The sequence below is a fragment of the Talpa europaea genome (assembly GCF_964194135.1).
Source record: "Talpa europaea genome assembly, chromosome: 10".
Lineage (NCBI taxonomy): Eukaryota > Metazoa > Chordata > Mammalia > Eulipotyphla > Talpidae > Talpa > Talpa europaea.
Window position 1 is genome coordinate 74,480,223 of NC_140077.1, and position 21,178 is coordinate 74,501,400.

Genomic DNA, 21,178 nt, shown 5'->3' on the forward strand with positions numbered 1-21,178 from the left:
GATCTAAACCACAATGAGGCACCAACTTACACCAGTGAGAATGACACATATTAAAAACTAGCAACAACAAATGTTGACGAGGTTGTGGAGAAAAAGGAACTCTCTTGCACTGTTGGTGGGAGTGCAAACTGGTCCAGCCACTATGGAAACTCTGTGGAAGTTTCTCAGTCTATTAAAACTGGGATTACCATATGACCCAGCAATTCCACTCCTAGGGATCTACACAAAGGACACAAACATATTGATTCAAAAGAATACCTATACCCCTATGCTTATTGCAGCAATATTTACAATAGGAAAAAACCTGGGAAAAACCCACATGCCCAAAAATAGGTGACTGGATCAAGAAGATGTGGTATATATACACAATGGAATACTACTCAGCAATCAAAAAAGATAAACTAGTACCATTCGCAGCAACATGGATGGAGCTAGAAGGGATTATGCTCAGTGAAATAAGTCAGAAGGAAAAAGAAAAATATCAGATGATTTCACTTATAGGAGGAACATAGGGGAACCAAATAAAGGTTCAGGGAAAAAAAATAATAACAAAAAAACACAACAAAACAAAACAAAAATAAACAGACAACTATAAAGCAGATATTCTGCAGGAGAGGGGGAGGGAGAGGATGGAGATGGGGGTGGGGGAGGGCTGGAAGAGCACAGGACACTATGGTGATGGTGCAGGGGTGAACTGATGGTGGAAATTCTATGGGGACTAAACCTGAGAAAAGAAAGCAAACACTGTAAACAGAGAGAGAGAGAGAAATGATCAATGATGTAAAATAAAAATAAAAACAAAGGGGTTTAGTCGATCCCCCCCTCCTCACCCCATGCCCCTGGGCTGGTCCAGTAGCACCAGTGGGAGGGGGATGGGCTCCTGGGGAGGAGGTCAGGGTCCCAGGCTCCAGGTACTGTCCTGAAGCCTCTTGGAACCCCACGCCCTGAAGGCTCTAGGAACCCCACACCCTGTGGGTTAGACCCGAAAGGGGGCTCAAGGAGGGGTGGGGTGTAGGCAGGACTGGACACAGTGCAGGTTTTCTAGGATCCCATGCAGACCAGGTAAAGGAGTAGTCAGAGTCCTCAGTGGTTTTTGCAGGTCTTTTATTGGGATTTACCCGGTACACAGCAGGCAGGAGTGCTGGGGGGCTGGGGGGCTGCCAGCCTCCCAGCCCCCAGCTAGCCTTCACTCAATCTGGGCTCTCCGGCCTTCTCTCTGCTTCTCTGCTCTTCCGTTCGTTCTGCTGCTTCTTGGCTTCTGCTGGTGTCCCCGTGATGCCACCCTTAAAAGCACAGTCTCAGCCCAGGTGAATCCCATCTACCTCTGCCCACACCCCACTCCAGGTGCCCGCCATCAGGCATGCATTCAGGACCGCAAGGATCCATCATCTATCCTGATGGCGGGAGGGCAGAAAAGCCTGACATTTTTCCCTACCCAACAGGGCATTAGGGCACATCACACTTGAGCACAATCACTTTGTCAAGCTCAAGATACCAAATAACGTCACCATGACATGAGTGCATGAGATTTACTTTAAATCTCATGACAACCCCAAGAGGGAGGAATGTTCCCATTTTACAGATGAAAAAAAGCAAAACCCAAGAAAAGTAACTAAACTCACAGCAGAACTGAGATTCCAACGGGCAGGGGAAAGCCAGCACACACGACCAGGCAGGGCCAAGGGAAAGCAGCAAGGATGGTGAAGACCCCAGAAGGGACAGAAAGTTCTGCCTGGAACCTGGGAAGCTATGGGGTTGGCCAGGGAGCCCCTGACAAGAGCTATGGCCTCCCTGCAGGAGCACCTTACTAAGCCACAGGCCCAGCAGGTGTGATGAATTAGCAAGTGAATAAGGACCACATGATCCTACTCCTCCCTCATCAGGGCTCCACCCGCTGATGCCTGGGGTGCTGGGGGTCTTGGAATCCTGACTGGCACATTTAGGAACCTAGATGTGAGTGTTGCAGGGACAGGGTGGGGCAGGGTGAAGCGTGATGTGAGGAAAGTGAAGAGGATTCTGGAGCTCTCTGAGAATCCGGGCCTCCTTATATGCTACAGGACCCCAGAAGGTGGGGCGTTGGGCCAGCAGATAGGACCATTGAGCTCACGTCCAGGTCAGTAGCTTCCGCCTGAAGTCCTGGATTCCAGGGTTGCAGGGAGTGGCCTTGCTCTTCCCCTGGTGGCCCAGAGGATGTCCTGTCTGGAGATGGGTCAGGAAGCCAGGTAGAGATGGGGAGGAGTCAGGGAGGAGGTGGCTTAGCAAAGTAAGGAGCAGGAGAGGGAGTAGTTTCTCCTCCCAGGAGGAACACCTTCCTTCTTACCTGCATGAATGCACACTTGTGGTCGACAGCCTGCTATTCTTTCTAAAAATATGGGCTGTGCTCTGACTGTGTGCAAGGCCTGTCCTCACCATCTGTGTGAGTGCTGCCCTCCATGACCCAGGAGAGCTGTATCTCTGAGTGAGTGAGGAGGGAGCAATGCAGTTCATGAGCTGCTTCCTCCATGCAGTCTTCTAGTCAACCTCGGCCCAAGCTCTCCCGAGTTTTTGGGGTTGATTGTCGCCAACTCCATACTTTTGGCATTACTAACATGCCTATAGCTATGACCTCCAGAGTATAACCTCCGCAGGGCAGGATAGATGTTTGCTTCATTAATATAACCCTCATGCTAAAAAGTCAGGCCCTTAGGTCAGAGATGCTGTCATCTCTACTACTCCTTGCTCACCTCCTGAAAGATATTTCACTTTTCTAACCAACAGTACAGTCATTTTCTTGCTGTCAGTCCAGTGAGACCAATGGCACCAGCTGCCTCTGATCCCAGGGCTTTACCACCATGTGCTGGGCATCTCATCACGGTTGTCACTTACAAGGGTGGCTGCCAGGATGTTCTGTATCTTTGTCCCCTCTTGCCCACCAGCACGGACACGAACCAGACCCAGAGCCTGCACCAGTGGACCACAGCGCTGGGGGAAGCAGAGCCTGAGCTCTGTCCCTCACAACCACAACCACAGACGGTGCCTGGCAGCGCAAATGGCAGGGCCATCGCCCAAGAGCTGGCTGTGGTTCCACTGTCTTGCCATCCTGATTGGTTGGGCCCCAGGAGAAGTCTCTTCCTCTGCTCACCGCTGGCCTCATCTCCTGTGGCTGAGGAGTGAGGTTGAAGGGAGCCTGTATCTAGGCCAGGGCAGCCTGGGCCAAGCCCGTTTCTGGGGCACTGGGACAGGAAACAGGGTTTGGCTGTTGGTGAGCCCCTCTTCGGTACAGCCAGAGAACTTTCTAAATCCATGGCCTTGAAGAGACGGGGGAGGTGACACTTTGGCCCTCAGTCTTTCACCTTCTCTCCAGGTGTCCTCTCCGTGTCATTTGTGTCACACAGCTTAGGTCCTGGCTGAAGAGTCAGACAGGAGGTTGCAAATGGCTGAGCCAGAGCCCTGGGCCTCTGAGTCTCTGTCTCGGAGTTGCTCTGGCGTCACCATATTTCTCTCCCTGCCCAGCACCCCTGGCTTCCGCTGCCCCGCGGCCCTGCCTTCACATTCATCATCCTGGCTGCAAGGCGGCCCAAGAGCGCCTCACAGAGAAAGTGCCCTCCCCCGCCCCCGCTGCCCCAGGCCTCTGAGGAGCCGGGCTCAGCTGTCAGAGAGCAGAGCGGGCTCCAGAAGGGTCAGGGAGCCTGGCCCGCCAGGATCGATGGGCCATGAATAATGGACGCTGCGTCCCATTCGGCCTGGTGCGCCAGGCGTCCTGCCGCCCCGCCTGAGCCGCCTGTCTCTGGCCTCCGCTTTCAGGCACTATCACGTGGAGTGCATTTCTTATTGCTATCAGTTGCTGGCTGCTACTGTAATGAGTGGGCACTTTGTGCAGATCCTCTCACTGGGTGGGGGGCTCCTGAGCAAGGTGGGGGGGTGTCCCCTTCCATCACTGTAGCTTGGTTAAGAGGCTGGACTGCCAGCTCTGCTCGCTATGGAGGTCCCCGTGACAGATGGTAGAGATGCCCCACTGAGCATGTCTCCAGGAACCCCCAAAGCTGCACCCAGACTGCTGACAAGAGGCATGCACTGGGTGACAGCACTCCCACAGTTGACTTGGCAGTGCCCAACCTAACCCGCCTCTGTCCCCTACTTTGCTGCACCATGTCCTTCCTCTTAGATAGCCAGTCCCTGAGCTGCTGTCCCCACTGGTGTCCCTTCTGCTTGCATGCCGGCAGGGGGTTCCCAGGCCCTTGCAGGTCAGGTGTCCCCTCTGCCTCTTTGAACCTCACTGCATGCACACAAGCAGGGGTGCTCAGTAGTCCTCCTCACGCCCACCCTGGATTCAGCATCCCCCACTGCCCGATTGCTTCCACCCTCTTCCCTCTAACAGTGCCTTAGACGCCTCCCTCCACTTTTCTGTCCAAACTGCTATCACTGCTCCCTCAGAACTCACTCTGAATGGCTCAGCATTCCATTCCAGGCTCCAGGCCTGTCTGTCTTTAAAAAGGACCTGTGGAAACTGGCTTTCACGGGATCCTGATCCTGAAACACTCCCCCTCTTGCGGCCTTCCCCACCTCTCCCAGGCCCTCCTGCCCCTGCTGACTCTGCTCAACTCCACCCATACCACCGAGCCACCATGACCTCCCAAGAGCCTTCGGGGTCCTGCTCCAGCGTTGAGGCTCACGTCCTTGACCTCTGTGCTCTGCCCTCACCATAAACTGAGGCGGCCCCACCAGGTGCTGGGTTTTACCTCTGTCCTGAGGCTGCACTTTCTATTTTAATGTTTGATTCTTGCAACCCCGGGTACTCCTCCCCCAGCACCTGGGTCCCTGGGCCCACTGCAGACTCTAAATAACTAACTGAGCAAAATGAATGAAAGGAAGGAAGGATTAGGGCAGGACAGTCGCTGGCAAAGGCTCACAGGTGAGGGTGAGGAGGTGGGATGCCAGAGGGGCAGGTCAGAGGAGAAACATTGGGGGAATGAGAAAATCGTGCCAGATTCAGCCACCGGAGGGGGTGCTTTGAAAATACAAAACACGCTTTCCCTGGCTGCTCCTGTCAGCGCCTCCTCAAAGTGAAGAAAATAAACCTGTTTTCCTTATGACAAAGGCTGATTTGATGCTAACCCTCTCAGCATCCCAGGAGGTGGCACTGCTCTGGGTGGGGAGGAGGCAGGAGGAGGTAAAGGCAGGGGGAGGAAGAGAAGAGAGAAAAGGGAGGAAAGGCCAGGGGTGGGGGAGGAGAGGAAGAGAAAGCTCTTGTTCTGTGCGCTGATTACTAATGTGGTGGAAGCTCAGCGGGTTCTGTGGGGAGGCATTTATTGCGCATGAGGAAGCAGGCAGCTTGTTAAAGCAGCCAGCCTGGGGCTCCCGCGGCCCTGCTCCAGAAAAGGTGCCCAGCGCCAGGGAAGGCGCCAGGGAGATGGCTGGCCAGGGCTCGGGGACTCTGCAGCCCCAGGCAGCAGAAGCAAGAGAGGGCCCGGAATTCTGGCTCTGCCAGAATTACAGGTCACCCCTGGCCCTCTCCAGGGGGTACTTCATGGATTCCTTCCTTGGGGAGCTGCTGACATGGTCACTGGGTCCCTCTCTCCACTTTGCTGGGGGCAGCAGCCTACCCAGTCCAAGCATCCAAATATGGTAGCTTTTGGAAATCCCTGTCTCCGAGGGAGGGGCAACTTCTAGGGGGTGACTTGGCCTGAGCAGTCTGTGGAGGTTGGGAGGAGTGGCGTGGTCGGGCAGAGAAGTGTGTCCCTACAATTGTCCTTGGCACTGAGGCAAGCAGGGTCGCCTCCTTGGCAGTTAGGCAAGGCCCCAGAAGATCACTGCCAGCCCCCAGTGTTGGCTTGCTCTGTCTCTGAGCTCCACCTTCTGAGACTCTTCATATCAAGAAAACAAAAGAACAGGTGATATCCTGGAGTTCCATTCAGTTTGCATCTGGGAGATCTTCTCACCCAAGGCCCTGACGCTGGATCTGAGGAACAGAGAAGAGAAGCAGCTTGCCTGAGGCCACACAGCAGGGGCCCTTCTTACCTGTGTTCCAGGTAAATCTTGCAATTTAGACAGATACTAGAAGGCCACAAAATGAAGATGGTGTGCCTCTGCTTCTCTGTCACCCAAATAAAACAAGGCCCTCCCGCTCCACCCACAGGCACAGCTCCAGCTAGAGATTCATCCAGAAGGAGCCAACATGGGACTCTGGAAACTTTGAGACCCAGCAATGCTGTAACCAAAGTCCAGAAAGGACAGCCAGGGGCAGCGGGTGACATGCAGCTCAGCTTGACCTTAGACAGCTCCACACCCCTCGGGGTCTCCGGCTACGGGGAGGCCTGTCCTCCCTCTTCAGGCTCCAACCCAGCAGCATTTCCCACACTATGTGCCTCTTCTTTCTCCACCCAGGCTCCCATTTCCACCCAATGCCCTACCTGGGTCTGGGAGCCATGCAGCAGATCCTTCTTCCTCAAAGATTATGCTGCCCTGGTCACTGTCACCCCCAGTCTGTGAATCATGCTTCCTTTCCCTCCAGTTTCCTTGCATGTTCAACATCTCTGAGAGGGGGTGAGGGCTCAGGGAAGGATCTGTCTCATTTATAATAAAATCCTATAAGACTATCATGCTCAAGGCCTCCTCTCTCCTCCTCCAACTTGCCTGCTTATTCTGCTCACGGTCTTCAGTCCTCTGTTTCCTCTTCCTAGAGCATGTTTCCTTCACATTTGGCACACCTGTTGCCTCCCATCATGAAGGTTGCAATTCAGCCATCACCACCTCTGAGAAGCCCTCCTTGACTATATTTTCTAAAGTCCCTGGCCTCCACCACCAGCCTCAGCCACACCACCTTCATTTTGTGGCCTTCTAGCATCTGTCTAAATTACATTGTCTATCTGTTATTCTTCACTCGTATATTCCACTAGGGCCTGTCCTCATCACTAGGAAAGGGGCTCTCATCTGTCTTTATTTTGATGTCCCTGGTGCTTGGCTCTAATAAGGGTCGCTCAAAGACTAGATGTGTTATGGAGTAGCCCCTATATAAAACGGGTTGCCTGGCTATGGGTTCTCACACGCGCGCTTAAAAGGGACTTATTAATACTCCACCAGAGGCACACACAAAAGCTTAATAAAAGGTTTATTTACAAGGGAAAGGGAAATGAGGAAATGTACAACTCAGGGAGAAAATAGGGAAATAAAGTCTTTAATGTGTCCTACCTGATACGCCGACCTGGAAACCCAAAGGCACTCTCAGAGCTGGCAAAGCGCTGTGACGGGATTTGTCTTTCCCAATGTCTTGTTGGCTTTGGTCTGGAGTGGGGGTGGAGTCCACAAAGCCTGTATGGAATTAGCTTTATGACATCCTTTTCCCCCTAACAGATGGAGGACCCTACCGATGGTTGCAACTGAGGCCTTGCAGATGGGCCGCTGTAGACTCAGGGCTTCCTTCTCTGCTTTGCTCAGAAAACTGAGGCTCAGGATTCTTGCAAGGCTGGGATCTCTAAGGTCAAGAATTAGGGGACCCCATTAGCCTCCATGATGGGGACACTGTGTCAGCCTGCTCTCTCAGGTGGGGTGTGTCCTCTTTTGTATATTCACGTCTCCACTTGGTTTATGGCTGCTTTTTCGAAGGCTGTCCCGGAGTTTCCCAGGAAAACCCCACACACCGCTCACCAGACCTCATCCTGGCAGTGGGGTGGTGGGAACTAGATTGACATGGCCACAAAATGAATCAACAGCAAACAAACATTCTGCTCCTAATTCCTTTTTCAGGATTCAGGCAGGAAATATCAGATCAGCCCTGGGCTCCAGGGAAGGCTTTGTTTGGCTTTAGTCCTGTTTAGCCCCCAGGCTGCAATGTAGGAATGGGGGGTGGCAGGAGGCAGGGACACTGCAGGAGTTTCTGTCCTCATGGGATGAGGCTGGAGCCAGCAAGAGTCTCCCGGGTGGTGAACCTCTTGGGCTGGTTGTGATTCTGTTTACCAACAGGCGGGAAGGAGCCCATTGTATTCAGGGCTAAAAAGCGGAAAGAAATTGGTGAATAGGAGCCCAGGAGCCAAGAAGCCAGGCTCAGAGACAATAGAGAGGAAGGGAGGGGGTGTGGGAAGGCAGAGCTGGACTGGGGGGGTTTGGAGGAGAAATCCAGGTGTGTGATGTCACCATTTGGGGATGCTAGTTGAGGGAGAGGGCAGGAAAGAGGCCATTGCTGGCCAGAGGGGGCTTCCCCGACGTGTGGAGAGCTTGCCCAGTGTGGTGTTCGTCGGGCGTCGTGCATGTTCGATGTGCAGGTATAAGGGGACACGTGATTCAGCAGGTGTACCAGACCCAGCACATCCAACACCCATCCTAGAGGGCTGGAGGACTTGGCACTCAGGCCAAGGAAGGAATCCATGAAGCCCCCCCGGGAGAGGGGCAGCTTCCCATTTTTCTCTGCCCCATGTCTCTGTAGGGACGATGTCCTGAAATGCTGACTTTAGGAGAGATGGACCCTATTTGCAGGTTGACTTGCTCATCTACATTGCAAGGGGATTTGAACCCAAGAATAGAATGATCTGGAAGTCTCAAATCCCTAAAGACGGCATCCTTTTCCCTTCCTCCACAGGATGCTTTAGCTGGAACCATCTGTGTAACCGCTTAACACCCTCTGCAGAATGTCTCCAGCATGGGGGCCTCTTTCAGGCCTGTTATTACCCAGAGCCAAGGACCTCACCCACTGCTGGTGAGCCCACCCCTCCCCAGCCCTTCTCCCCTGGGACCAGAGGCTCAAAGGCTCATCCTGCCTGTTTCCCAGGATAGGGCTCCTTGGTGATTTCTTAGATTTCCCCCCTCCCTAGAGGTGCTGCTGCTCCTGCAGACATTGGGCTTAGGAGCCTGCCTGGATGTAGGGGCGCCCTGGGGGAGGAAGCACCTGTCCTGAGACTGCATGCTGGTAATGCTTGGGTGGAGGATTGATTATGGGCTGTATGGGCTCAAGAGCTGTTGCCTTTCAGTTCAAGAGGGGTCAGGGTGGGTGTGCCTTGGGAGAGGCCCTCAACCACCCTGGAGGGAGAGCTCAGATCTGTCATTCTCCTGTAGGAACTGGAGCAGGGCACAGGGAGGCCTGCAGCTAAGACAGTTTAGGGTCAGGGTGCCAATGCTTTGGGATCAGAAACCTTGACTTGAGTGACAAGATGTGTCCTGGGCTCTTCTCCTTCACCCTGAGATGTCTCTTGGTCAACGCTGGGTTACAGGGAATGCGGGGAGGACCTGCCTGTTCTTAGACTAGACCTGCCACAAGGAGAGGGATAGACACACAGCCTTGTGCTTGGATGGACTTCACGTAACAGAGTTGGGCGGAGGGAGCTCCAGGGGGAGGCAGGGACAGGGAAGGCACTGGAGCTGCTTGCTGCATGTCACACAGCAGGTCACTGCCGGGGCCTGGGCACAGCCCTCCAGCTGCTCTTGCCCCCACCCCCCAGCCCACACTAGCCCCCTGTTAGACCCACACACAGAAAAGGGCTTCTGGAAGCCTGGGCTGGGACCAGGGTGTCAAGAGCAGGGGCAAAGCTGCTGCTCTGGTGCCTGGGGTGCAGAAGGGGATGTGGGGAGCCAGAGGTGTGCAGAGGGGAGAAAGCGGAGAGGATGTGTTATAGAGCAGCCCCGATTCTGAATGGGTTCCTGGCTGTGGGTCTTTACCTGCGCGCTTAAAAGGGACTTATGAATACTCCACTACAGACACACAAAAGGTTAATAAAAGGTTTATTTACAAGGGAAAGGAAATAAGGAAAATGTACAACTCAGGGAGAAAATAGGGAAATAAAGTCTTTAAAGCGTCCTACCCGATCCGCCGACCTGGAAACCCAAAGGCACTCTCAGAGCTGGCCGGACGCTGCGAGCTGGTGGAGAGCCAAAATGGGGGACCCCCCCAAGCCCACGTGTCTGGCTTTATACCAACTTGGCTGCTTAACCCCACCTTCAGGTCCCAGCCACCTTCCCTTTGGTGGTGATGGGATTTGGAGTTCCCAGTGTCTTTGGCTTTGGCCTGGGGTGGGGGTGGAGTCCACAAAGCCTGTATGGAATTAGCTTTAGGACATCCTTTCCCCCTAACAGATGTAGCGTGTGCTGTTCAGGAGCATGTGTACATGCACGGCTGGGGTTCTGGGGCTGGCCACGCCTCGGAGCACTGATAGACTGGTCTGAAGACAAGAAGGAGGCCTGAATTTGGGGGATTTTCTTCCAGTGAGGCAGTAAGGAGGTGGCCCCTGGGCTCCTCTGTCACCCCTGGCAGAGAAGACATTGGGACAGTGGGGAAAGGAGCCAGCAGGCCCCTTCCACATGGAGTCCCTAGTTCAAGTTGGCAGCAACCACAGGACTCCTCCTGTGAGAGGTGCAGCTGGCCTGCCTGAGAAGCCGACCTTGAGGGAGAGGAGTGGCAGAGCCAAGCTGGTGTCTAGTAGGGGCAGGGGAAGGCGGCCAGGAGGAAGGAGAACACTGAGAAAGAGCCAGACAGCGGTGGGGGCAGGGCAGAGCTGAGTTCATCTCCTGTCTGCCTCCCTCCCTCCTTCTAGCCAGAAACAAGAAGGACACAGACATGGGTGTGTGGGAGCCGGGCCACACAAACACCTGCCAGGGTAGGGGCAGAGATGGGGACAGCGTGTCCTTGAGTCCTGGGGTTTTCCTGAGCTGAGCTCCACGTGAGCCATGGTCTCCCTAAGGATGTAGGCCCTGGGCACAGGCTGGGGGCCTACTTGCCAGCCTGAGAGATGCTCTCTCCACTCTTGGCTTCCCAAAGGTCTGATGAGGGGGTGGCATGGGGAGGGGGAGTCCTAATCCATGGCTCTAGCAGCTGGGAATGGGACTCCCCATTTGTCCTGTAGGAATGGTTCAGAAATACTTGCTTCCCTCCCCTCCCCAGTCTCGTTTTTCTCTAAGTTCAGTCATCTTTCTCTTGAACAAAGTGCTTAGCCGCTGTGTGTGAAGTCGGGATGATAATATCTTCCTGCAGAGTTGCTGGACATGCATTAGCTCCACGTGTCAGAGCTGTAAAGTGCAAACTTAGCGTCAGCACAAGCGATCATCACTTAGGGAGGAGATCAGAGGGAAAAGAAGCAGAAGGCAACCTTGGGGGGGGGGGGTTGCGCAGCTCCAGCGGGAGGCAGCTCCAGCGCTGGGGTCTCTCCAGTAGCTGCCCCTCCCTTCCCCGGCAGCCTTCTCTGCCCCAGGCCTGGCATGTTGCTGAGCTCTGGCAGGTGGGACGCAGTCACTGCAAAACCCCGGCTCCTCTCCAACCCTTCTCCCACCAGGCTCACAGGACAGGACAGGGCACCTGCCTGGAGCTAAACTGCCCCAGGGGCCAAAGGCACTGCAGGGATGCAGGACCAGCTGGAGGGATAGCAGGGAGGCCCCCAAGAGCGAGGTCAAGTTCTCTGAAGAAAAGCACAGGTACCCGAGGCCACTCATGACCAGGGTGAGTGAGGCTGGGAGCACAAGTTTGAACCAGCCTGGGCTGCTTGATGTGTTTTCCTCAGGGCTGGCTCCCTGTGGGCAGACTGGCTCTACCCTCACCCTTTACCACCCGGCAGGACAGGTTGACCTTATCTTCTGCTGACCCTGCAGGTGCCACCTAGCTCCTCCACACAGCAAGCCTCCTGGGATTTCTCTCCCTTTCTCTTCTCCCCAGTGCCCCTGGGTCAGCAGAGGAATCAAGGGACAGGTCACAGCTTAGCGTTTCCTCAGGAGCTTCCCTAGCCCAAGCTGCGGGACTCCTTAAGAGACAGCCGCAGACGCATAGCTCCTGGGGAAGCCCCCAGCAGAACAGCCGTGGCCTCCTTTTGCCTTGAAAACAGTGCGCACTGAAGCCTGTGTCCAGGCTCTGCCACTGACCAACTGTGAATTTGAACCACTTGCCTTTCAAAAGTCTGCCTCCCCGTGCGCAGCAGGGAGACAAACATCCCAGCTCTCTAGGGCGGGTGTTGGGATTTAATGAGTTGATGTGCATAAAAGTTTCTATTGCAGTGCTTGGCAAATTCTAGGAGTCCCGTTCTACCACGACAGAGCAGGAGCTAGACGACTCTCTGTTCTAAGCACAGGTTAACCTTGGGGCATCAAGACAAGACATGGAGGAGGCCAGAATGAGAGAGTGCACCCCACCTTGCCTGTCGACTGCTGTGAGAGGCAAGGGGCTAGCTGTGTGCTGTCTCGCCAATCCTCCCAGGCTAGGGGAGCCAAGGTCTCTACGAGACAGATTCCTGGACCTCTGGAAGCAGCGGGCATTGCAGTAACAGCCCAAGGGCACCTCTCACTGCCTTCCAGACTCTCACTCCCAGGACACAGCCTGTGCGTGGGTCTCGGTCCTGGTGGAGTCAGTGGGTGAGCTGAATAAGCGTTTTATCTCCTCTTGCTCTCCATTTCGTCACCCAAAGAAGGTGAAAGATAATCCCTGACTTGTCTGCTTACAAGCTGTCTGAAACTCCAAGGTGCTTGGAGAGGTGCGAGACAGAGTGGGGGCAGCTGAGTGGGTTCCCTTCCACGCTGTCCACCAGACACACCTGTCCCCAGACTCTACGACCTCCTAGGGGCTTGGGTGGTTGCCTTGGCAACTGATTGCCTGCTGAACTTCCCCTTCTTCAGTCTTCAGCGTAGTTGCTGATTCTTCAAGGACTTTCAGACCCTTAGGCTAGACTCCCCTCCGTAAGCTCTCATCACGTTCTGTCTATTCCTTTTATAGCTTTTAGCACGAGGTGAGTAGCACGGGTATCTGCAGTTATTTGTTTGACACATGTTTCCCACCCCAGACTCTGAGGTCCGTGAGGAAAGGGAGTGCCTCTGTGCACAAGGTGTCACCTCTGGCCTGTGACAGTGCCTGACATAGAGGGTACTGAACACCCACTCCTCTTTCACGATTCTGTCGACATCTAATGCTAAGCATCCATCTATTGCGTCCTCCTTGCCCAACATCTCCTTGTAAGAAACAGATACATGAGATTGCCCTGCCCTTTGTCGTAGTGCCCCTTCTTCCCATGCTCCCAACCCAGAAGGCCCCCCGCCCTCCATGCAAGGTTTCGGGTGAGTAATGGCTGTATTTATTTCTCTTTGCACAAGGCTGCCCTCTGGTGGTTACACATGGAGGAGCGCATGGGAAGGGCAGAAACCACCATCAGGATTCTCCTGGCAGAGCCAAGCTGAGGCTGCCCAGGGAGGCAGGAAGAGGAAAGCACTAGGATGGCAGCCAGGTGAAGATTCAGGTCACTTCTCCATATTTATGAATGTCTCCCTCCAAATCTACCAGAAGCTATGGCCAGGAAGAAGAAGGAATTAAAGCCCCGCACAAATCCACCCTACCTCAGACCTCCCTGGTGGTGCAGGTGGTTGAGCACAGCGCTGTGAAGCTGCCTGCAGCCTCTGCAGTGTGAGTTCAATCCCGGCTGGGGGCATACCCACATGGCGCAGCAGACCTCTCCTGTCTTGCCCGCTGCTCCCCTCAGCAGTGTATTTTGTCAGTCTGCCTGTTCTGTTCCCCGCTCTGTCTCTGGTGAATCCTCTCACCCTCCTGCACAACTGCCTGTACCCTGGTTCTTGTATGCATGAATAAATATATCTCTAAAAAAAAAAATCCACCCTACCTCTAACAGTGACCCTGGGAATTGGGGAGTTAGTTTAAGTAGCTCTTAGTTTTCCTTAGTGATGCGCTTGCAAACTTTTAGCAACCACCTCTCAAAAAACTCCCAGTGTGTATTATTTACTGATTTCCATGGTGTAAATATTCCCACCATGGCCAGCTTCAAACTGTCACGGTAATGTCCTTGAAAGAGTTGGGGAGACATGCGCAGTAGTAACACGTCATCACACAGCATTTCCAACGTCCACAAAGCGTGATACAAGTTCAAGTGCGTGGCTAACGGAAAATACAGTAAAGAACTTGGGGAGTGATGAGTTTGAGTATATATTACATTTGTTTCCAACACAATGTATTTAATTGCTGGTTTATATAATTTAATTGTTTATAATGGCTATGTTTAACAACTGGCTTGCAAAATTCCGGAAAATGTAATTATCAGTTCTTGCAAGTCTGGTAGTAAGAGCAGGCTCCAGCACACCCTCCTCTCCCGTCCCCACTCCTTCCCCCACTTCCTTCTTTCCTCCTCCTCTCCCCTTCCTCTTCCACGCCTTTCCTGACATTTTGTGTGGGTAGGAGCAATGGGAAAATGGGAAGGAGCTTTGCTGCAGACGTTGCTGTTCTCTGAGCCAGGAACCAGAAGGTGCTAAGGAAAGAGGCTGGAGAAATGCATCTCAGGATGTGTGTGCGGAGGGGAGAGTTTCGCAATTGGATCAGAGGCTGATTAAGGTCTCGAGGAAAGACCGCTGCTCAGAAAGGGGCTGGGCCTGTGGCTGGGGAGGCCCTTGGTGGTCCTCAGAGGGCTCTTACCTGTAAGAGAGGAAGGGATGAACCAGGAGAAGTGGTCTGTGGGGAGCAGAGGCAGGCAGAAGTGGGTGCTGGGGAGAGACCCAAGTGGATGGGTCCGGGGTCCAGGCTGGTGTCCTCCAGTCTCCTCGGGTGTGTCTGTGGCCTCTCTTGCAGGCTCTTGAGCCTGTTGTTCTGGAGTGAACACACCCACAGTGCCAGCCCCTGGGGGGGTCTGGCCTCAGGCTCACCAATGCCCATCAGCTCTGTAGCCTTTGGCAACTGGAGAAACCGAGACACACAGAGGCCAAGGCCACACAACAAGGGGTGGAGAGAGGAGCCCCAGGCAGAATGGATGGAGGGGGAGGAGACATTAAGAAGGATGAAGGGAAGGGGAGGGATAGGGAAAGGAGAGAAGGGCCAGTGATGAGAAGGGACAAGGACTGGGGGAGAGGAAGTGTTTCAGAGGAGAAGAAAGGGAGAAACTGAGGCCATGGACAACCTGGACATGAGCTCCCCATTCATATCTCCAGTAAACTCTCAGAGAGAGTCACCCAGGGGCCTCCAGAGTCCTCTGCTCCGCCATCTGGCCGGTGCCTCCAGTCTGCTGGGGCCTGAGCACCGGGGGAGGCTGCACTCACACAGGGTAGTGAGCGCAGGCTTGGGGCAGGGGCTCGGGGCATGGGCTCCCACAGGCTGACAACCAGGTAGAGGAATTGCAGCTTCTCTAGGTCCTGGGAGAGGCAAAGGGCATGGGGGGTTGGCAGGTGCTGGCAGCAGGAGTGCTGGATGTGAGCCTTTTGTGTCATTCAAGCTGTCCTGAGCCTCAGCCACATGCCTAGTGCCGTCCTGGCTGCTACTGGGGTTGCCCCATCTCAGGAGCACCCGGACTCCCACCCCCACTAGATGCGAAGCAAACTGCTGCCCTTGAGCTGTGAGGCATGGGGGCAGTGCCAGGGAGCAGAGCGCAGGCCATAGGGGGCAGGCAGCAGGGAGAACACGGGGACATTTTGGCCCCCACCTCCACTCTTCTACATTCAGAAGGGATTTCCCCAAATGCTGAGCCTGGAGCAGCTGTGGAGGCCTTATGCAGGAAATGTCCAGACCACAGAGTGAGAACCACAAGCACACACCAGGCACACGCCAGGCACACGCCAGGCACACACCAGGCACACTGAGTGTGCCAGGGTAAAAGAACTTGGGCTGGCGATCTTGTCCATACGCCTCTTTGTTTCTCCTCTGGCACTGCCCCTGGGGCTCTCCCCAGCCCTGTGGAAGGGGCCACCAGGAATGGTTTAGACACTCCCAGCAGGACTGGCTGGACAGAGACCAATCAGATTGTCTCAGAATTCAATCTAGAAAGACAATTAGTGGTGGGTTTGGGGAATAAAGAACATGAACAGTCAGGGCTGGAGCCAGTACTAATGCAAGTCATGTGTAAGTCGAAGTTTTGGGGGAGCAGAAGCTTGAGTATGCAGAGAGGTGAGTGGAGCAGCTTCATAGAAAGGAGCCAGAGACCGTGTGCCCCACAGGGTCGGGGGAGGACAGCTGCAACTTTGGCTTCTGCTGTTGGCTAACGGGTGGAAGGGGTGCATCCAGGGTTCCTGGGCCTGTGGGTGTCGCCCTGGAAAGAGTCTTCCAAACCCATCAAAGGAGGGTAGGCTACCACACCCCAACATGTGGTAGACCAGGAGGTCTGTTTCTCTTTCGATGCAGTTCTTGCGATGGCAATTGGTAAAACACCCTTTCCTTGAGTCAGTATCAATGTCTTATAACCAAACAAACCTTTAATAGAACAAATGGAAAAGGATGGGGAAAAAGTGGGGTTTGAGTCTCATACAGGATGGAGCAGGGGGCCCTGTCACCCCCTGAAGGCTTCAGCCTGTATCCCCAAACTCTGAAGCTGATACAAGCGGACATCCAGGACCACAATGCCACTGGGCAGCATGGGCAGAACTACCAGCTGGCTGTCAGGAGGACCGGGTCCTGCAGAGCAGGCAGCAGGCAGAAGGTGGCACCGATGGGTGGAGATGAAATTACTAGACAGGTGGATCCTCTTTGGCTTTGCTCAGGGGCACAGGGAGAGCACAGAGAGCATGGCCATGCCAGCTTTTCTTTCTCCCCCGGAGCTGCCTACTCCCTGTCCCTTCACCAGACAGGGATGTACCTGCACCAAGTCCAAGCCAGGACAAAGAGCAATGCCAGACAGGACTTCCTGGGAAAGTGCCCAGATTCTGCCATATCTGTCCCTGATTCCATCCTGTGTGGCAGCTGTCCTCTTAGCGTTGGCATGGAAGGAGGCTTTCCAAGGCGAGTCCCACAAACCTGGGATCCACTCCCCTACCAACTGTTAGTTTACACAAAAGGACACTGAGGGCCAAGCCGGCCGTGGGCAGTTAGTGGCACAGTCTGGATTAGAACCCAGGCCTCCTGAGTCAGGACAGCCTGTGAGGCCAGGAAGGGGGAAAGCTGGACTTGCCTGCCATACCTTCCCCTTGCAGCTTCCCAGAGCTCCTGGAGAACAGATGAGAACAGGTGACTGCAGCCATCTGAAATCTTCCAGGAAAGTCATTAGCGAGAGTAGGAGGTTGGCCATGTGACAGCTGGAGGGACTAAAACCTAATGGGAAAGGCTGGCACAGGTGGAACTCTGGGTTTGGTGGCTATTCATGTAGAGGGATGGCCAGGGAAGCACCCAGTGCCTCCCTCTGCCTGTTTTATGCCAACATGGTACCCCTCAGGCCCTGCAGCCTCCCACCCCAACATGGCTGATATGGTTGGAGCAGCGTGCAGGTAGGCAGTTGTCTGGAGAAGAGGAGGGATGTTCTCCAGGTCTGCATCGTACAGTAACAGAGGAACCAGACAGGTGGGCAGGCCTGGACTTGGTGAGAGATAGGACAAAGGAAGATGCCCCAGGTTAGGCTCCCTCCAGTCTCTTGAATCAATGGTCCTCGTGCCAGGGTGTGTCTGACCATGGCCATCTGTGTCCTCTTGGGTGGCCACCTGGAACCGGCTGTCACCATATGCCCAGGCAGTGCTGTGGCTGCTCCTACCCTGCCTCTCAGCCCTTGACCTAAGAGAAGCAGATCTACCCCTAATTGACACAATCCAAGTCTCGGTGCTTCTATCACAGCCTCATGCTACATAGGTTTTCCCAGCCTATGTGGGTGTTTCTAGAACACCCCTTGGTTTCCTTTCCCTACAGCTCCTCTCTTGTCCAAAAAGGTATAGTGAAGATGAACTAAAGTCAGAACTAAGAGGCCAATGTGCCTGGGTCTGCCAGCTGCCTTGCAGGCAAGGAGTTAGACATTTTCTGGATGGCTCTGAGGGGAGTCATCGTGCAGTGGGCGATGCCCACTATGTCCCCATCTTAGGATATCAGCACCCCAGTCCTCTGTGGGAAAAAGCCGTTCCCTACTCTAAGTGGTTCTGCAACAAGATGATGAGAGACCAGAGCTGGCCCAGCTCAGGGTACCCTGTCAGCAGTGGCACAGCCCCATGGAGCAGAAAAGACCCAGGTTCCTCCTCCCAGGGCCCTGAAAGGCAGGCAGGTGTGGCTGGGGCCCTGAGGTTCTGTCGCTCTGAGAGGTGATGGATTCAGGCCCAAAATCTTGCTCTCCTCACCCCTGCTGCCCTCTTCTGTCTCAGGCAAACACATCAGGAGGGAGTAGGAACAGGGCAGCCCCAGCAACCCCGTCTGCTGTTTGGACCCACACAGAGCACCACCCTCCTGCTAGGCCTCCCAGACCCCCCCAGGGCCACCAGGAGGGGCAGGGAGCTGTCAGCGAGGGCCTGGAAAGCTGAAGCAGCCTGCCTGCTTCCTTTGCCCTCATGTCAAGTGACAGCCACAAAGTTACTTATTCTTCTCTACAGGCTTTTAATTGTCTCTAATCTAATTACCACTCAACCTGCTCCCCCAGTGACACTGTTAATTAAGGTTGGGCGGCTGCTGGTGCTTGCATTTCTTTGCTTCCTATCCAATTTGTGCACCCAGGCAAAAGCATAGGGGACAGCCAGCCTCTCCCTCTGATTGTTTTCTTTTCTGTTCTTACTCTGGCTGTTCGTCCTCCTCCCACTGCTGCTAAGGGGTCATCTGACCTCCACTTGCTAGCCTGAGCATGCTCCACCCTCCACTCTTGGTGTCCACCAAGGCTACACAGCCTCTGATCTAAGGCAATGGTGACCTGTAGCCATAACCAGACCCTGGTGGGTGGGGAGCCCAGAGTAACAGGCCTGGTCATTGCGGGGGTTCGACGAGCATGTGGGTGGGGCCATTGACCTCTGGGTGGAGCGGACCCTACTAGAAGAGCCAGGCTGGTCATATTTACCTATAGACAAAGCACACAGCACACAGTAGGCCAGCTTTTGCCTGAGTGGACCTCACCTCAAAGCTGCAGAGTCACTGGAGAAGGAGGGACGAGCAACAGAAGGTTGGCAAGCAAGCGGGGCCCTTGTCTGGGCGTGTGGTCTAGCCCTGTGTGGAGAGGAAGCCAGCGAGTGGCTCCCGGGGGGGTGGGGGCAGGGCACCCCATCTGGAAGGAGCTCAGCAAGGAGTTGAGCCCTGGAGATGTTAGGCCAGAGAGGACTGAGTGACAACTTTGGACAGAGGGAGTGTATGGAACGAGACCATGTGGCATTTTTTATCCAGGGAGAACATGAGTATATGCTGACCCCCCCTCCACACACACACACACACACACTCCCTGGGAGATTTGCCTCATGGCCTTACCTGAGGCAGGGGAGGGGTGTCTGACATCTAAGGGAAGACCCACCAAGTTGCCACAAATGAACCACTGACATTTCCTTGTCCTGCTCTTACTGCCATCTGAGCAACAGGTTCCTATGGAAGCAACCTTGTCCTCCTCCTAGAGAAAGCGGTGGAGGGTCAGACACCAGCTCCTGACTCCATTTCCTTGTAGGGAATGAACTCGGTCGGTGCTGTACCCCTCACCTCAGGAAGTGGGTCCCTGTAGTCTGTGAGGTCCTCGTAGTTACTGAAGTGAGTAACTTCGTAGTTGCCGAGGTCAGTGGCCACTTCGTAGCCCTTCAGGCTCAGGAGATGCAGAATTGTGTCCGAATTGCCTTCCCCGAATGTCTGCTCTTCTCTCTCATCTCCATCTTTGGGAGAGAAGCTGTCCTTGCTTCCCACAGCACCAGGGCTGGGAGGCCCAGGACAACCGGGATCATCATGGGAAACCTGGTGGATGGGTGATGGGGCGGATGAGCTGGGGCTAAGTCACCTCAGCCCTCCCGTCCTGGGAAGTGGGTGTGAGAAAGGGCAGCCATCGGGCCTCTCAGCTGTGTGGAGTGGGCTCACAGCTCCATCCACTTCCACCCCAACATCCCCTTCCTAGAGCCTTCATCACAGGTGTCAGCATCCTGGCGGGGGCAAAGTTTAGGGGGGTTTCCTGCCAGCCCACTCTCACAGTACGCCACTGCAGCCTTTGCAGGCCCGCCCCACACACTGCTAGTCCCTCAGACCCCAGGCACAGGCTGATTCTGTCCCCTCAGCGCAGACGTGTTCATGCCCATCTCTGCACTGACCAGGCAACTGCACACAGATGCTCTCTCTGCCTCGGCCACCCAGCAGACGGCCGTTGGTCACACTAGAGTTAGAGAAATTCAACATCAGGAAGTCCTGTAATTGTTCATTCATGCATTTATGGGGTGTCTACTATGTTCAGGCCCTGGACCCGTCTCTAAGGGTACCGAATGCACACTTCCTTCTAGGACCATCTAACCCACTTAGGGGACAGCCCTCCTCCAGATGTGTCACTTTGGTCTGAGGATTATTTTGAGCCAAGCTTAGCCAAAGCCCTGTGGGAGCAAGAGAAACTAACTATTCTCTTAACTACCTAGAAGAAAGTGCTTTGGGGTCTTACCCAGATTTCAGGTTATTACCAGACTAAAACATCTAATTATAGACCATCTGCTCTTGGTCTTGGGAATCACCCTCTTTTTGTCATGAGCTCCCCTCTACCTTCCTAGCCCCAGGCCCCTATCCCCTTCCTTAGCTCAGGGTATAGATCTCATTTGACTTGTCCTTCCTTGGACCCTGCATGTCTGCGTGGGCCACTGTATGTATGAAAGTACATTTGCTGTTGCCACCTGCTAATCTCTCTGATGCCCATTGGATGATCCCACCAGCCCAAGAAAGGACCCAGAGAGGTAAGGGGACATTTCCTCTCCTCCCTGACAACAGAATGTGAAAGAATGTTGTTTATAAAACATACTTATCAAAGGCAGCTTTTTAGGAACAAATGATTGCAGGAGAGAGTTCTTTGTGTGTGGTCGTGGGCGTGTGCTCACTCTGGAAAGCTCCTTCCATACCTGTGTGCGTCTCCGTCGTGCACAGGTGGTGATTACATCTGTGATGTGTCTAACGGCATGGACGGCATGTGAGTTCACCCACAGGTGGGGCAAGGGGTGAGCGTGGTGTGGGTGCCAGGTACCCCATGCATTGCTGACAATGCAGCCCTCCCCATCAAGGGGTACAAGTTTCTAGCAGTTTCTCCCCTTTTCCTAATTTTAGCTGGGCAAGCCCTCAGCAGTAGCGAGAAGTGCACTTCATCTTGCTACTCAGACCTCACTCCAAACAAAATGATGCCCCCTGAATCTTTGAAAAAATAGAATTCACTGTCCTTCCCCAAACCCCCAAGCCTGCTCCAACCTCCCAGGCCCAGAGCCCTAAACTCTTCTTCATTCTCCCAGTCCAGCCCCAACCCCAGGCCCACACACTTCCCCCATTCGCAAATCAATAGGCCTGGGCCCTTACCTGTAAGTTCTCTGGGAGCCTCACAGGCCCCAGAGAGGCCTGAACTCTGAGGTGAGTGCACTGGGGCAGGAGGTT

General features: G+C 54.4%; 1 protein-coding gene across 1 annotated transcript; it reads right to left on the reverse strand.

Moving 5' to 3' along the window:
• Nucleotides 1–7,858: 7,858 nt before the first annotated feature.
• On the reverse strand, nt 7,859–20,717 carry OPTC (opticin; the record flags this gene model as incomplete). Its single annotated transcript, XM_084245529.1, is given in 11 exon segments — nt 7,859–7,965; nt 14,581–14,611; nt 14,971–15,060; nt 15,063; nt 16,195–16,315; nt 16,818–16,878; nt 17,087–17,109; nt 17,112–17,204; nt 19,058–19,193; nt 19,280–19,487; nt 20,713–20,717. Coding segments are annotated over 11 exon segments (876 nt in total).
• Nucleotides 20,718–21,178: the final 461 nt, after the last annotated feature.